An 18,966-nucleotide genomic window follows, 5' to 3' on the forward strand; every position below is an offset into this window, starting at 1 on the left:
GGTGGGTGAATACCCTGTTTACCTTAGCATGGGACAGATCATTTGAGGTGGTCACTGGTTGTCCCTTTCCCAGTGACCGTCTGTCGTTTCCCAACTGCCTTCTTTTCTTCAAGCAATCAACCGCTCTGTGTCCTGTCCAACCACAGTAGAAACAATGGTAGCAGTTCTGACTCTCTCGTTTAATGCAATCATCACACCTGGGCTTGCAGTGAGTTGTATCTGAAACTTGAACATTGGTTAGTGGCTTAGTCATTTGGTTTCCAACAAGAGGAGTTTCATCATCTTTTCCAGGTTCTTTGTGAGAGCAGAGACCTGTGTTGTTAGTTCCATTAATGCAGTGTGATTTGCTTTAACATCTCCCTCAACTCTCTTTTGCAAGGTGTCTTTTTCACTATTCCCTGGTGTCTGTGATGAATGAACAGTAATAGGTTTATGTTTAGGTGCACTGTTTAAGCGTCTCTGCCTTTCTGTTTCCTCATCAACTGATCTGGTGACTTGCTCTATGATAAAGTCATCCGTTACTGTCAAATCAGACACGTAAGGCTTGATATCTCGTCTAACATTAGAATTTTTCTCATTTAGTCCCTGATACAGTGTATGAAGGAATATGCCTTGCACCAGTTTTTTGTCATAGTTAAGCTCTCGCATATCATGTTGTGATGTATACAGAACTTTTTGTTTTAACCCCACTAGCCTGTAAACAAATTGTTGTGCTGTTTCTCTTTCTTGCTGGGCAGCATTGCTAAGGTCCTGAAATAACTCATTACCACTTCGTTCTCTCATATGTGACTTCAAAAACCTTTTCAATTCAGCAACAGTAAGATCATCTTTGTCAGTCAACATATCTTTAAAATTACCAGGTTTGATTATTCTCAACACTGTGCGTATAATTTCAGATTCAGGGAATTTTTCTGTTAGACCCTCGTCAATTTGTCTGCACACGCTACTGTATCTCATGTCCGAACCATGATCTGAAATTACACCACCGTGCATTTTAAATTCTCTACGTGGCAATAAAGCAACAACATCAGTTAATCTCACCACCTCCGATACCTGTTCAGTCCTTGCAGTCCCACTACTTATTTTTTTTGCAGCGGTTGCAATGTCCACAGTTGGTGTACTTTCCTTGTTAAGTTTTAGTTCATTGATCTTGTCTTGGATGATGAGTAGGTAAGACATACCTTGATCTTCCAACTTTTCCAGCTGATCACTTCTCAAGTAGTCTTCAATAAATTCAACAAGTTCCATTTCGTTGGTACCAGTCACTGATGGAACGTCCACTTCTCTTCCATCTCCCAGCGTAATAGCAAGGCTATGCAGCTGTTCTTCATTAAGCAGATGAATTTGTTTCTGGATATCCCACATCAGCGCACGACGAGGAGACGCCATCCCTGTTGCAATCTGAAGACTTGCACTCACGAGGCAGACGACACTCACGACTCTCCTTGTAGCTCTGTAGCAGGCTCACGCTTGTCTCGCGCTTCCTTCTCACTGGTAACACAACGAATCCCGGCACACGAGCCCCCAAAATGTTACCGGCCTCAAAATGTAAATTAAGAGAGCCGATGATTGTAGACGCGATGAGATAAGGTGATCAGCTTGGCGTGGACTGCAAAGAATCACACAACAGCATGAGATATGACCACTGACTTTATGGCTGGAAGTAGTTTAATTTCCAGTAACATGGTGTGTGGCCTTATATAGACTCTGTTTGTGTACCTTCTCTGCCATCTACTGGTTATTAATAGAATAGAAGGGAGATGTTTAGAAATATAAAAAAAAAATGAATATGTACTTTGCTTTGGGGTGTCTGTTTTGTGACCATATAAACCCCAGTCCGTCACACACTTTTTTCACTATACTGCAATGCCATGGTGTGAACTATGCTCATTGGCCAACATTGATTATGGGCTCTCTATGCAGTGGTGGCATCTAGTGTAAATAAAAAACATGGCAATTGCCTAAAACTAAAGGCCTTCCCCTGACGAAGTCCCGTGGTGTGTGATGTAACATGTAGGGCGGAGCCTGAGGGATCACAGACCTGATGTGATGTCATACCAGGAAGTTTTATTGTTTTTATCAAAGCTGATGACTTAAACCTTTTTTTATTCAAATAAATGTGTTATTGATGATTTTACACTCATTCTGTTCATTCCTAACTATTATTGTGGAGTTCCAGTCATTTGTGTGCATATTAAAAGGCAGCAGATATAAAAACTAATAAACACACACTTACCTGCCCCATGGTCCAGCAGTGCACTCACCCCATCAGTTTTCTTCCTCTCTCTTCCCTTGGTGGCCCCGGCATCACTACTATGGGCACCCAGCTGTGACAGCTTGCGGCTTCACAGCTGGCTGCCCACTGCACATACGTGAGTGGTGCTGCACTCTGTGATTGGTCCCGAAGTCTTCTAGGACCTGTCCTGTGTCCCAGAAGACTTCAAGAGGGAGGGGGAAGGATAACTTCCACTTCTGGTCACCTAAGGCGACTGGAACAGAAGTGGCTACGAGTACCTTTCAAAATTGGGTACCTGCTCCCCCCCCCAAAAGCTCAGTTTCACCATCAGGTGGGGGAGGTGGTCTTAAAACTGGAGTTCCACTTTTGGGTGGAACCCCGCTTTAACTATTAATGTGGATACAGAGCTCTTAAATGGACCAGTACACCGGTTATCCACAAAGTACACCCAACAGGAGATGAGTACCCTGGTGAGAGGGAGGCCACACTACAGGACGCTCAGCACTGAGCAACATCAGGAGATCAAACATTGGATATGATAACACATGCGTTTTAACATATCTTTATGTATCACAGTGGTGATGGGAAGTGGTCACAAAAACCTTTTGAACTTGTTTATTTATGTATCAACCTTTCTATGTGGATTCTACACTACCTTCAGAAGAACTGTCACTTTTCACATAAACTGTGTTTTTATTCATATGTCATTCACTTATTACATTGTCTGTGACTGTGCACACATTACTGATATGGTTTGTATATTGGCTTAAGAGTAACTATATATCACAAGATTACACAGCGTGGCTATTATATACAGTTGTTTCAAATAAGCACTGTAGATGCATTTACAGTATATGAATAGATGGTAATCATAGGGTGTGCTGGAGGTGCTTGGGCACACCCTAATAACACCATGCACATTAGCATTATCACTGCACCAGTGGGAAGTTGGCAAAGACCTCCATCTCACTGACTTTGCCATAAACTGAATAAACTTTCCATAAACTTAATAAGCTTACGCACTTCTCTTTCACTGTGGTGGGAGGGATATTGATCTCCCTGTCGGCGCCATATATATGTAGACGCACATGTATGCTTGATCTTTAGGGTGCACACCTATGATTTTAGCATGAATATTATTATTATTCAGGATTTGTATAGTGTCAACAGTTTGCACAGCACTTTAAAAAATAAAAGGAGAAAGTACAATTAAGCTGTCCATAGAAGGATCTTTTTTCTTTCATTTGCCCACTGAACGGATTCCTCCATCCACACAAGTGAGGTCAATGGAGGAATCGCCCACCGCAGGAACATTGTAGTGTGACAGTGAAATTCTCCGCTGTCAGATTACATTGATCATCCACAACATCGCCCCCATCTACATCACCAACCACATCTGCAGATATCACCCAAATCATCCCCTCCGCTGCTTTCAGGACCTCCTGCTCTCTAGCTACCTTGTTACCTACTCTCATGCTCGCCTTCAAGACTTCTCCAGAGCTTCTCCCATCCTCTGGAACTCCCTGCCCCAGTCTGTCCGATCAGCCCCTACCCTGTCCACCTTTAAAGCCCCGTACACACGAGAGGATTTATGTCCGACAGACTTCCGAAGGAGTCCTGCCGGAGTTCTGCCGGAGTTCCGACAGAGTTCTGACGGACTTTTCGACTGAGCGGACTTTGCCACACACAATCACACCAAACTCCGACGGATTCGAACGTGATGACGTACGACTGGACTCGAATAAGGAAGTTCATAGCCAGTAGCCAATAGCTGCCCTAGCGTCGGTTTTAGTCCGTCGGAATAGCATACACACGAGCGAATTTTTCGAAGGGACCGGGTCCGGCGGAGTTCCGTCTGAAAAATTTGAAGCATGTTCCATTTTCTAAAATCCGTCAGACTTTTGCGAATCAAAAGTCCGTTGCAGCCCACACACGATCGAATAGTCTGACGGAATCATTCCGTCGGACTTTGGATGTTGAAAAGTTCGCTCGTGTGTACGCGGCATAAGAGTTCCCTGAGGCTCGGTTCACACAGGGGCGACACGACTTCAGGACGACTTTGTGAGGCAACTTGGAGACGACTTGAACACGACCTGGGGCGACTTACAACACAACTTTAAGTGGCCCCAGGCCAGGCGACTTTTGCCGTGGCCAATCAGAGAATGATCTCTGAAGGGGGAACTCCACGCCAAATTTACGAAAAAAAATTGGCGTGGGTTCCCCCTCCGAGAGCATACCAGGCCCTTAGGTCTGGTATGGATTCCAAGGGGAACCCCCTACGCTGAAAAAACGGCGTGGGGGTCCCCCCCAGATCCACACCAGACCCTTATCCGAGCACGCTACCCGGCCGGCCAGGAAAGGGGGTGGGGACGAGCGGGCACCCCCCCCCCCTTCTGAGCCATACCAGGCCGCGTGCCCTCAACATGGGGGGTGCCTTGGGGTCTTGCCTTGGCGGCGGCGGCGATGACTGAAGACCGGGCCACCGCCTGTAAAAGAGCTATAAGAAGAAGCGGTGGCCCGGCAGAAGAACCGAAGAGGGGGACAAGACCCCCAAACTCGGAAGAAGAGGCCGGCGGCGAGGAAGAAAGCCGGGCTCCTCCGCTAGCAAAAGAGCTAGCAGAAGATAGCGGAGGAGTCCGGTGAGAAGACCCCCGAAGACAGAAGACCCCTGGAGCTGTGCAATAAACTATTTTAACCCTGTGTTGTGTTTTTTTTTACTTTTTTCACAGGTGAATGGGTAGGGGTACATTGTACCCCATACTCATTCACATAGGATGGGGGGCCGGTATCCGGGGGCCCCCTTATTAAAGGGGGCTCCCGGATTCCGATAAGCCCCCCGCACGCAGACCCCGACAACCAACGGCCAGGGTTGTCGGGAAGAGGCCCTTGTCCTCATCAACATGGGGACAAGGTGCTTTGGGGTGGGGGTACCGCACGCCCCCCCTCCCCCAAGGCACCCCCCATGTTGAGAGCACGTGGCCTGGTACGGCTCAGGGGGGGGGGCCCGCTCGTCCCCACCCCCTTTCCTGGCCGGCCGGGTAGCGTGCTCGGATAAGGGTCTGGTGTGGATCTGGGGGGACCCCCATGCCGTTTTTTCGGCGTAGGGGGTTCCCCTTGGAATCCATACCAGACCTAAGGGCCTGGTATGCTCTCGGAGGGGGAACCCACGCCAATTTTTTTTCGTAAATTTGGTGTGGAGTTTCCCCTTCAGAGCTAATAATTCTGTCAAAGTCGCCTCCGTATATACAGAGATCCGACTTGGAGGCGACCTCCATTGAAATCAATGGGTACAAGTCGCCTACAAGTCGGATTGAAGTAGTACAGGAACTTCTTTTGAAGTCGGAGCGACTTCAGTAGCGTGCATTAAGATGGCTCTCATTCACTTACATTGATTTTTAAATGTTGTCCGACCTGAGGCGACTAGGGGCGACCTGAAGTCGGATCTGAGTCGCCCCTGTGTGAACCGAGCCTGAAAACTCATTTATTCAAGGAAGCCTATCCCACACCCACCTAACAACTGTCCCCAAACCACCCCCATCAAATCATTCTCTGCCGCTATTACCGTTTGTACCACCATCCCTCCCTTTAGAATGTAATCTCTATGAGCAGGGCCCTCCTGTACCTTATGTATTGAACTGTACTGTAATTGTGTTGCCCCTCCCCCCCTATACATTGTAAAGTGCTGCGTAAACTGTTGACGCTATATAAATCGTGTATAATAATAATAATAATAATCAGTGGCTGAGGTGCCTTTTGAGAAAAGTTTTCCAACATTCCCATTCAACAGAAGTCGACCTAAGGCTTAATGTGCACGGGACGATTTAAAACCTCCCCAATTTAACTTGCCAGATGCATGATGTTTAAAAACATCAATTTTGGCGCTTTTACATGCCGCGTTTAGAAACATTTGCGTTTAGGAGTGTTTTAAAAATATATTTATTTATTTTCAAATAGTCAAAAATGTAATTTCATTAAAAATGGCTGTAAACGAAACGTGGATAAACGCATGTTACCGAGTTTACACACGTTTACAAGATGTTACAGGCATTTGGCGTTTCAAATGCCTCTGAACATCTGTCCTGAACGCATTTTTTTTGCTTTCCAAAAAATGCTTCTAAGCTCAAATGCCTAGAAACGACCCTGAGTACATGTACTGATAAGATATCATAGAGGAGAGTTCAGGGGCTGCTTAAAAAAAATGCCAAACTGCATCTCATGTACACTGCTGCTGGTAAACGACTTTTAGGAGCAGTTGGTCGTTTGTTTTTTCAGCTGCCCCTGAACTCTCCTCCAGGTTATCTTATCAGTACATGTGCACAGGGTCGTTTATAGTTGTTTCTAGGCAGTTGAGTTTAGAAGCATTTTTTGGAACGCAAAAAAATGTGTTCAGAGGCATTTGAAACGCCAAATGCCTGTAACAGCTTGTAAACACGTTTAAACGCGGGAACCCGTGTTTACCTGTGTTTCATTTGCAAGCGTTTTTCATTTTTGGGTATTTGAAAACAAAAAAAACTTTTTTTTTAAAACGCTTCTAAATGCAAACGTGGCAAAATGTCGGTTACTAACTATCAAGTTTAATCGCTCAGGAGAGGTTGTCAAAACGTATTGTGCACATGAAGTCTGTAAACGTCCGTTTACCAGCAGCAGTGTACAAGAATCCTAACATTTGATGTCTGTCAAATGGGGACAGCCACACATAGATGACATTTTTGACTGGTCTGTGCCGAACCAGATACATTTTGATTAGAGATGCACCGAAATTTTGGCAACCGAAACATATTGGGCGAAAATTGTATTATCGGTAAAATGCTGATAAGAGAAAAAGGTGCCGATAATGCCACCAAAAATGTAGCAATTGTGCTGCGATTTTTTTTTCACTATTTTACCACAATTTTACTATGCTTATAGCGGGAGTCCACCGGGACTCCGCGTTTTTTTTTTTTTTTAAAAGCCAGCAGCTACAAATACTGCAGCTGCTGACTTTTAAAATAGTGACACTTACCTGTCCAGCGCGCCCGCGATGTCGGCACCCGAAGCCGATCGCTAGGTCGTCTGTCGGGTCCTGCCGCCGCCATCTTGGGTATGGGAATCAGGAAATGGAGCCTTTCGGCTTCATTTCCCGGTTCCCTACTGCGTATGCGCGAATTGCGCTGCGCAATAAGGACGCTCCCCGCTGCCTCTGGGAGCTGTGTGTTTCCCAGCAGGCAGCGGGGCACTTGCGGGAAGGGGCGGGCACTTGCGGAAAGGGGCGTAAATTATGCCACTTTCCGCAGAGAGCTGTCCCGGAAGTGGGTGCAGTTACCTGGATTATCCAGGTAACTGCACCCCCCTCCCCCCTGAAAGGTGCCGATTGTGGCACCGGAGGGGGGGAGGGTTTCGATGAGCGGAAGGTCCACTTTAGGGTGGACCTCCGCTTTAAGGTGTGTTTTTCATAAGTCATGTGACTCAAAAACTGCACAAAAAATGGAACAGGTGCGTTATTGATTTGTTCTTAATGCATTTAAACAGGGAGGTGCATTTTTTTTTTAACTGACCAAAAATTCAGCAAGCAGGATTTTTAACACCCCAATAGAAGCACAATGGACCAGTATGAAGGGATTTAAAGGGATGCATCGTTCTTGAACTTTTCTTGTGCTAAGCTCTTACCACTTTTCTTGTGCTAAGGCTGGGTTCACACTTATGCAAATTGGATGTGGCTTCCGCATCCAATTCGCATGACAGAAGATTGTGACCGGCTCTCATGGGAGCCGGTTTACGCATTTCTAGGGTGGCCATGGAGCGCATTGCGCATGAGTCCTGTGCGTCTTTGGCTCAGTTTCAGGTCCGAATCAGGCAAAAAATTGGGCCTGATTCATCCCTGAAACGGTGAACAGGAACACAGCGGACGCCTGCTGTGAACTGCATTCGTATTAGGTGTGAACCCAGCCTAAATGTGCCGATAATAGCCGACAATAAATTCATATTCATTTAAATTCATGATATTAATTAAAAAGTCGAATATAATACAATTATATATAAACATTTTTTTTTTTAAAACTGTCATTTTCTGTTTCAGTTCTCGGCCAAGTGCATCCTGCATTTTCGGTTTTCGGCACCAAAACTTCCATTCAGTGCACCTCTAATTTTGATCCTTCTATGGCCAGCTTTTCAATACATTTCAAGACACATGGAGGGTTAGGGGGACCCTGATCCTAAGAACTTACAATCTAAAGCTAGGATTGCTCCCAGGAGCAAATCAGAATCCTTGTCTCATTTGCACAGAGAAGAAGATGTGACCTGATTGGTGGCTGTGGAGGACAATTGTACTTTTGCTGTCTTTTCTTTGATGAATCAGCCCCATTGCTGTGACAATGAAGATTTCCTGGCATGGATACTCAGCTGATACAGTGTATGTGGAGGAGGGGCGAGGAGCAGGCTCATCTAAAGGGATGCAGGGGATGCCCTTTCCTCCTAAAACTCCCCCTCTACTCCATGCTTCTAGTAGGGATCAGGCAGAGGACTGGGTGTGTGCTCCTCCACAAGCCTTCACCTTATTGAATCGGAAGGTTATGGAGGAACACTGGGGACAACAGATGTAGGAGCTGTCATGGAGACAATGCCTGGGCTCCTCCATTCAGTGTGAGCCTTGTGCTGCCTATGCTGGACCTTGCCTCCTCCAGACTCATGGGGGAGTGACATTGTCATCTGCAGATCCCCCTTATGTCCTCCATCATCTGGAATCTCCATGCACTGCACTGCACCTTGTATTCCTAGAAGCAGCATGCAGCACCCTCCAGGAATATAATCGAAGCCATTGTCAGGACGGGGCTTGCTTGCATTGGATGCTGACTTGCTTTATTGCACATCGCACAGGGGTCCTCCAAGCCTGACATCACAATGGCCAGCGCAAGGAGCATCGAGCTGGAGCATTTTGACGAGAGGAAGAACAAGCAGAGGCAATCCAGGAGAGGAGGGGGAGGGCAGAGCGGCGGCTCGGGGCCGGGGTCCAGGGGCAACGGTTTGATCCCCAGCCCTGCGCATAGTGCCCACTGCAGCTTCTACCGCACCCGTACCCTGCAGGCGCTCAGCTCCGAGAGGAAGGCCAAGAAGGTGCGCTTCTACCGCAATGGGGACCGCTACTTCAAGGGGCTTCCCTATGCCGTGTCCTCTGAACGCTTCAGATCCTTCGATGCTCTTCTCATGGAGCTCACCCGATCTCTCTCCGACAATGTCAGCCTCCCCCAAGGCGTGCGATGTATCTACACACTGGATGGAGCTAAGAAGATCACCAGCCTGGAGGAACTGCAAGAAGGTAATTGTCGGGGCATGATCACCCAGCTGTAAGATGAGGAGCACAGGCCACCTATAACATGATGAGCACAGGTCACCTATAACATGATGAGCACAGGTCACCTATAACACGATGAGCAAAGGTTACCTATAACATGATGGGCACAGGTCACATATAACATAATGATCACAGGTCACCTATTAAAAATGAGTACAGGTCACCTATAACATAATGAGCACAGGTCACCTATGAAATGATGAGCACAGTTCACCTATGAAATGATGAGCACAGGTCACCTATGAAATGATGAGCACAGGTCACCTATAACATGATGAGCAAAGGTCACCTATAACATGATGAGCACAGGTCACATATAACATAATGAGCACAGGTCACCTATAACATAATGAGCACAGGTCACCTATAACATAATGAGTACAGGTCACCTATGAAATGATGAGCACAGGTCACCTATGAAATGATGACCACAGGTCACATATAACATGAGGAGCACAGGTCACCTATAACATAATGAGCACAGGTCACCTATAACATAATGAGTACAGGTCACCTATGAAATGATGAGTACAGGTCACCTATGAAATGATGAGCACAGGTCACCTATGAAATGATGACCACAGGTCACCTATAACATGATGAGAAAAGGTCACCTATAACATGATGAGCACAGGTCACATATAACATAATGAGCACAGGTCACCTATAACATAATGAGCACAGGTCACCTATAACATAATGAGTACAGGTCACCTATGAAATGATGAGCACAGGTCACCTATGAAATGATGAGCACAGGTCACCTATGAAATGATGAGCACAGGTCACCTATGAAATGATGAGCACAGGTCACCTATAACATGATGAGAAAAGGTCACCTATAACATGATGAGCACAGGTCACATATAACATAATGAGCACAGGTCATCTATAACATAATGAGCACAGGTCACATATGAGATGATGAGCACAGGTCACCTATAACATAATGAGCACAGGTCACCTATAACATAATAAGCACAGGTCACCTATGAAATGATGAGCACAGGTCACCTATAACATAATGAGCACAGGTCACCTATAACATAATGAGCACAGGTCACCTATAACATAATGAACACAGGTCACCTATAACATAATGAGCACAGGTCACATATGAGATGATGAGCACAGGTCACCTATGAAATGATGAGCACAGGTCATCTGTAACATAATGAGCACAGGTCACCTATGAAATGATGAGCACAGGTCACCTATGAAATGATGAGCACAGGTCACCTATGAAATGATGAGCACAGGTCACATATGAGCTGATGAGCACAGGTCACCTATAACATAATGAGCACAGGTCACCTATGAGATGATGAGCACAGGTCACCTATGAGATGATGAGCACAGGTCACATATAACATGAGGAGCACAGGTCTCCTATAAGGTAATGATCACAGATCACCTACAACATGATGAGCACAGGTCACCTTCAATATAATGAACACAGGTCGCCTACAACATAATGAGCACAGGTCATCTGTAACATAATGAGCACAGGTCACCTATGAAATGATGAGCACAGGTCATCTATAACATAATGAGCACAGGTCACCTATGAAATGATGAGCACAGGTCACCTATAACATAATGAGCACAGGTCACCTATGAAATGATGAGCACAGGCCACCTATAACATAATGAGCACAGGTCACCTATGAAATGATGAGCACAGGTCACCTATAACATAATGAGCACAGGTCACCTATAACATAATGAGTACAGGTCACCTATAACATAATGAGCACAGGTCACCTATAACATAATGAGCACAGGTCACATATGAGATGATGAGCACAGGTCATCTATAACATAATGAGCACAGGCCACCTATAACATAATGAGCACAGGTCACATATGAGATGATGAGCACAGGTCACCTATAACATAATGAGCACAGGTCACCTATGAGATGATGAGCACAGGTCACCTATGAGATGATGAGCACAGGTCACATATAACATGAGGAGCACAGGTCTCCTATAAGGTAATGATCACAGGTCACCTACAACATGATGAGCACAGGTCACCTTCAATATAATGAACACAGGTCGCCTACAACATAATGAGCACAGGTCATCTATAACATAATGAGCACAGGTCATCTATAACATAATGAGCACAGGTCACCTATGAAATGATGAGCACAGGTCATCTATAACATAATGAGCACAGGTCATCTATAACATAATGAGCACAGGTCACCTATGAAATGATGAGCACAGGTCACCTATAACATAATGAGCACAGGTCACCTATAACATAATGAGCACAGGTCACCTATAACATAATAAGCACAGGTCACCTATAACATAATAAGCACAGGTCACCTATAACATAATAAGCACAGGTCACCTATAACATAATGAGCACAGGCCACCTATGAGATGATAAGCACAGGTCACATATAACACGATGAGCACAGGTTTCCTATAAAATAATGATCACAGGTCGCCTACAACATGATGAGCACAGGTCACCTATAAGATTATTAGAACAGGTCATTTATACGTTGACAAGCATGGGTCTCCTAAATGATGAGCACAGGTCACCTATGAGATGATGAGCACTGGTCACCTATGAGGTGATGAGCACTGGTCACCTATGAGGTGATGAGCACTGGTCACCTATGAGATGATGAACACAGGTCACCTATGAGATGATGAACACAGGTCACCTATGAGATGATGAACACGGGTTACCTATGAGATGATGAGCACAGGTCACTTATGAGATGATGAGCGCAGGTCAGCTATGAGAGTATGAGCACCTGTCACCTATGAGGTGATGAATAGGTGTCACCTATGAGATGATGAGCACAAGTCATCTATGAGATGATGAGCACTGGTCACCTATGAGATGAGGAGCACAGGTCACCTATAAGATGATGAGCACAGGTCACCTATGAGATGAGGAGCACAGGTCACCTATAACATGATGAGCACAGGTCACCCATGATATTGTGATAACAGGTCCCCTGTGAGATGAGCACAGGCTACCTATGAGATCAGGAGCACAGGTCACCTATGAGATCAGGAGCACAGGTCACCTATGAGATCAGGAGCACAGGTCACCTATGAGATCAGGAGCACAGGTCACCTATGAGATCAGGAGCACAGGTCACCTATGAGATGATGATCACAGGTCACCTATGAGATGATGATCACAGGTCATCTATGAGATCAGGAGCACAGGTCACCTATGAGATGATGATCACAGGTCACCTATGAGATGATGATCACAGGTCACCTATGAGATGATGATCACAGGTCACCTATGAGATCAGGAGCACAGGTCACCCATGAGATGATGATCACAGGTCACCCATGAGATGATGATCACAGGTCACCTATGAGATGATGACCACAGGTCACCTATGAGATGAGGAGCACAGGTCATCCATAAGATCGTGAGCACAGGTCCCCTGTGAGATAATGAGCACGGGTCCCCTATGAGATAATGATCACAGGTTACCTATGAGATGATAGGCACAGGTTACCTATAGGATGATGAGCACAGGTCATCTATGGGATGATGAGCACAGGTCATCTATGGGATGATGAGCACAGGTCATCTATGGGATGATGAGCACAGGTCATCTATGGGATGATGAGCACAGGTCATCTATGGGATGATGAGCACAGGTCATCTATGGGATGATGAGCACAGGTCACCTAGAATGTGCTGCATCACTTTTCATGCAGCATCACTGCTCATCAGGCATATCCTGCCTGGTAGATGGAGGTGGTACCTGAGCAAGATGGCTCTGTGTTTTAATTATCTGCATTAGAATGCTGGGACATGCTCCTGGCAGCAGTGAGTGACAGACCTGGAAAGCAGTACTCATGCAATGTATAGGGGGCTGGCCATGGCTGAGGATTCTATCTGATGGGTTAACTGGGAGCTGACACATCAACCACAGCTGTTCAGATCAAATATGATGCTTCCTTCTGCATTCCCCTATGAACATATAGGCTTCCCCACAACACCATGTGACCTCTAATCAATAACAGGAAAGCCAGAGCAATATACTTGTTTATGCGCCAACAGGGATCCACTGACATCACAGGCAATTAGAGAAATCTCCAGTGGGTAGGAGAGATTAAACAAATCCATTCATGGCTCTTAACTACTAATTGGATACTGTACATTTGTTGCATTTCTCTCTGTTAGTATGACAGACAGAAGCCAGAAATATGGTATTTGTGTGTCTTCTTTGGCCTGGCATCCTCAGGCTTTGCTTCCTTGCAGGCTAAGCAGGTTTTCGGCTTCTGTAATCCGTAATCAGCAGGTGGTCCCCCAGTCATCTGCCAGGTTTACACTACAATGCATGTCTGTGTATTTAGTCATCATTGTACAACAACAATACACTAGAATGAACACTGATACACTACAAAGTATTTATATGTATTTGTATATCATCGTTCTACAACATTGATACACAGCTATGTATCTATATGTATTTATATATCATCACTTTGCAACACTGATACACTATCATGTATTAGTAAATCATTATTGTACAACACTGATACACTATCATGTATTAGTAAATCATTATTGTACAACACTGATACACTACTATGTATTTATAAATCATCATTCTACAAAATAGACACAATACCATGCATTTATATGTATTTCTAAATCATCAACACAGATGTATTACCATTTTATATATATATATGTGTGTGTGTGTGTGTGTGTGTGTGTGTGTGTATATATATATATATATTGAAAAAAATTTTTTTACAACACTGATACCCTACTGCCTCTTACACACGGTCGGACCTTCCAACGGAAAATGTGCGATCGGATCGTGTTGTCGGAAAATCCAATCGTGTGTGGGCTTCCGACACACGAAGTTTGAGAGCCGGATCAAAAAATTTTCGACAACAAAATCCAATCGTTTTAAATTCTGATTGTGTGTAGACAATTCCGACGGACAACGTGCCACGCATGCTCAGAATAAATTACGAGATGAAAGCTATTGGCTACTGCCCTCTAACGTACGTGGTTTACATCACCTTGTTCTGAACGATCGGATTTTCCGACAACTTTGTGCGACCGTGTGTATGCAAGATTAGTTTGGGCCAAAATCTGTCGGAAAAAATCAGACAGATTTTGTTGTCGTAATGTCCGACCGTGTGTACAGGGCATACCATGTATTTAGGCTAAGTTCACACTATATGCGGGTGCAGGACTGTGTGTAATTGCCATCAACTCTTTATGACATCCCTACGCACTGGAAACCGCAGCATGGTTATATGTCCTGGGAATCGCATAGCACTATGCAGTTTCCCAGCGGCTGTGATTTTGGAAAAGGGCTTTCCATATGTACTGCAGCCAATTTAAATGCATAGCCTCCTGTGTCTGTGCAAACACATTCTCTGAGAAACTGGTGTAGTGTGCGAGCTGCGTTTTGCGTCCGCATGGGCTGCAGTGGCTCCTCAAATGCAGGGAAATGGTCCCTGCAGCATTTTAAAAAACCACAGCCCACAATAGGAACTGTTATGTGGTTCCCAAGGTGGGTGCGATTTCCAGGGCATTTTTCTGTGCGAGTGGTTGCGGCTGCGGGAACAGGATGGACCTGCATCGCGAACTACCCTCACAGATGTGAACCTAGCCTTAGGCTAGGTTCACATTATTGTGACCTGTGTTCTGCAAGGCCACCACCAGCATTCAGGAGAAGACAGAAGTCTGCCTCCTCAAAACTTCCTCCACCTCCTACCTTCTGCCACACAGCTGGTGTGATATGGGGACTCTGTGATGGGTGGACTATGTGATTTAGGGGCTCTGAGATGGGAACTGTGTGATTTAGGGGCTGTATGATAGGGGGCCTGTATGAATGGGGGTCACTGTGATGGGACTAAAATGTAATGAGGGTACTCTAATGTGATGGGAGGACTCATGGATAGGGATCCTCTGAATGAATAGAGCTTACTGTGATGGGACTGTCATGTATAGAGGGGATTCTGATGTGATGGGGGGCCTCTGACCTGAATGACTGTCCTCTGATATGATGGGGGGCCTCTGGCCTGAGGGGCTGTCCTCTGATGTGATGGGGGGCCTCTGACCTGAGGGGCTGTCCTTTGATGTGATGGGGGCCTCTGACCTGAGGGGCTGTCCTTTGATGTGATGGGGGGCCTCTGACCTGAGGGGCTGTCCTCTGATGTGATGGGGGGCCTCTGTCCTGAGGGGCTGTCCTCTGATGTGATGGGGGCCTCTGTTGTGATACACTGCTGTGTATTATATGTATTTATAAATCATCATTCTACAACAGAAATACATTTCCGTGTAATTATATGTATACTTTGTTTGTATTTTACAATCCCATGTGTACGCATTAACTAACTTACTAAACACCAACATTAACTAACTTAATAATAAACTTTCAGATTAGTTGTTTTTCTCAGATTTTTCTAGATATTTTTTATTTTACCTTCTTATTTAACAGATCTTGCTACTTTTATGTATAATACCACCTCCAGCATAATCTTTTTCACATTTTTTCATACACACCATGCTGTTTAATGCAGCTTTCAATAAAGAAACTTCCACAGCCACCCAGACCTTCAGTCCACTAATGCCGCGTACACACGATCGGACTATCTGACGTACTTAGTACGGTGGACCTAGTCCAGCGGAACACCTGCCGGACTTTGCAGCTGAGGTCCGCTGGACTTTCCTAACGACGGACCTGCCCACACACGACCGGACTTTTCCGTTCGGGCTAAGCCCGGTGGACAACCCCGGCGGGCTATGGCGGGAGTCCACCGGACTTTTGAAATGAACGGACTTGCCCACACACGGAGGAAAGTTTGTTCATTTTGAACGTGGCTCCAGGTGGACTAGCGAAGGAGGTCAATGTCGCCACCTCCATTGGCGAGAGTGACACGTCGCTGGCCCCGTCACCTGGTATGGACTTAAAGGGGAAGCCCTACACCGAAAAAACATCGTGGGGTCCCCCCCCCCAAAGTCCATATCAGACTCTTATCCGAGAATGCAGCCCTGCCAGTCAGGAAAGGGGGTGAGGACGAGTGAGGTCCCCCCCTCCTGAGCCATACCAGGCCGCGTGCCCTCAACATGGGGGGGTGCGGCCCCCCACCCCAAAGCACCTTGTCCCCATGTTGATGAGGACAAGGGCCTCTTCCCAACAACCCTGGCCGTTGGTTGTCTGGGTCTGCGGGCGGGAGCTTATCGGAATCCTATACTATGTGAATGAGCATGGGGTACAATGTACCCCTACCCATTCACCTGGTGAAAAAAAATGTAAATAAAACACAACACAAGGTTTTAAAACAATTTATTGCACAGCTCCGGGGGGTCTTTTTCCGTCTTGGGGGGTCTTCTCGCCGGACTCCTCCGCTATCTTCTGCTAGCTCTTTTACAAGCGGAGGAGCCCGGCTTTCTTCTTCGTCGCTGCCGCTGTCCAGGGGTCTTCTTCCGACTTCGGGGGTCTTGTCCCCCTCTTCGGTTCTTCATGCCGGGCCTCCGCTTTCTTCCTATAGCTCTTTTACTAGTGGTGGCCCGATCTTCTGTCGCCGCCGCCTCTTCTTCCGACTTTGGGGGTCTTGTCCCCCTCTTCGGTTCTTCTTGCCGGGCCTTCGCTCCTTCTTCCAGCTCTTTTACTAGCGGTGGCCCAGTCTTCTGTCATCGCCTCTGCCGCCGCCTTTTCTTCTTCATCTCTTCTTCTCTTCTCTTCTTCTGGTATTTTTCCCTTTTAAAACTTGTCATAGGTGGATCGCAATTTGTCCAATTCAGTAGATATAGTGGTATAGGAAGCTAAGGATGAGGAAGGATCAAAATAATGTAGACTGTCCTTATTGTTTTGATGTAAACATATAAGCCAAAAATATTTCAAGTTTGGGTGGTTGTAGTGGAGGAAATTTTCATACAATAATAATGATCTTGTGGCAATCTTGCACCTTGTGGGATTTTCACCTGCATCAGAAGTATTCCATTGAATATTCTATTTAATGCTGCTAAAAAAGTAAAAATTTAAAAGATTCCGCAGCACCACTTGGATTGCCATTTAAGCAATAATACAGTTATTATCTACATGCATGTTTTAAATATATTTAGCTCCAGTTAACCACTTAAGGACCACCTCCTGCACATATCCGTCGGCAGAATGGCATGGCTGGGCACAAGCACGTACTTGTACGTTGCTCTTTAAGTGCCCAGCCATGGATCGGGAGCGCTCCACCGGCAGCACACTCCCAACCCGGTCCTGAGCTCCATGACCGTGGCCGCGGGACCAGCGGACCCGATCGCCGCTGGTGTCCCGCGATCGGGTCACAGAACTGAAGAACAAGGAGAGGTCTGTGTAAACAAACCTCTCCCCGTGCTTTCTACTGAGCCTGTCACTGATCGTCTGTTCCCTGTTATAGGGAAAGACGATCAGTGACGTCAGACACCAAGCCACGCCCCCCTACAGTTAAAAAAAAAACACACACTTAACCTCTCTCCGCCCCCTAGTGGTTAACTCCTTCACTGCCAGTGTCATTTACACAGGAATCAGTGCATTTAAATAGCACTGATTGCTGTATAAATGACAATGGTCCTAAAAATGTGTCAAAAATGTCTGATGTGTCCCCCATAATGTCGCCATCACAATAAAAATCTCTGATCGCCGCCATTACTAATAAGAAAAAAAAATTAACAAAAATGCTATAAAACTATCCCCTATTTTGTAAACGCTATAACTTTTGCGCAAACCAATCAATAATCGCTAATTGCAATTTTTTTTTACCAAAAATATGTAGAAGAATACGTATCGGCCTAAACTGAGGAAAAAAAAAGTTTTTTTATATATTTTTTTGGGCATATTTATCATAGCAAAAAGTAAAAAATATAGCATTTTTTTCAAAATTGTCGCTCTATGTTTGTTTATAGCGCAAAAAATAAAAACCGCAGAGGTGATCAAATACCACCAAAAGAAAGCTATATTTGTGGGGAAAAAAGGACGCTGATTTTGTTTGGGAGCCAGGTCGCATGACCGTGCAATTGTCAGTTAAAGCGGCGCAGTGCCGAATCGCAAAAAGGGGCCCTGTCCTTTGGCTGCAAACTGGTCCGGGGCTTAAGTGGTTAAATAAAAGCATAAAAAGTTCACCAGGTCTCCTACCCTGCATCCGACCAGCCTGAGCATCTTGTAACTGTTAAAATTGCCATCCAAGCCTGCAGGAACCCCTCTCCCCTCCCTACCCTTCCCTTTCTCCCCTCCCTACCCTTCCCTTTCTCCCCACTCTACCCTTCCCTTTCTCCCCACTCTACCCTTCCCTTTCTCCCCACTCTACCCTTCCCTTTCTCCCCACTCTACCTTTCCCTTTCTCCCCTCTGTTTCCCATCTTCCCTTTTCAGGAATTTCTTTTGCTTTTCCTCCTGCCCCCCT

The 18,966-nt window shown here is 45.8% G+C and overlaps 1 protein-coding gene across 6 annotated transcripts in view; it reads left to right on the top strand.

The window, feature by feature from the left end:
- The first annotated feature begins 8,690 nt into the window (after positions 1–8,690).
- The window catches only part of DCLK2 (doublecortin like kinase 2), a 191,179-nt gene continuing 180,903 nt past the window's right edge, over positions 8,691–18,966 (top strand). For 4 of the 6 annotated variants that reach the window (XR_013272322.1, XR_013272323.1, XM_077477017.1 and 1 more), the window contains exon 1: positions 8,691–9,527. Coding sequence is in view for 4 of the 6 variants with exons in the window: in XM_077477017.1 (XP_077333143.1) it covers positions 9,113–9,527 (415 nt within the window). In the remaining 2 variants the exon portion in view is untranslated. The remainder of the gene's footprint in view (positions 9,528–18,966) is intronic. The other 2 variants (XM_077477019.1, XM_077477020.1) reach the window with 1 other exon arrangement.

Source organism: Lithobates pipiens, unplaced genomic scaffold, assembly GCF_037356315.1.
Source record: "Lithobates pipiens isolate NorthernLeopardFrog02 unplaced genomic scaffold, aLitPip1_a1.2 Scaffold_13, whole genome shotgun sequence".
NCBI classification, from domain to species: Eukaryota; Metazoa; Chordata; class Amphibia; order Anura; family Ranidae; genus Lithobates; species Lithobates pipiens.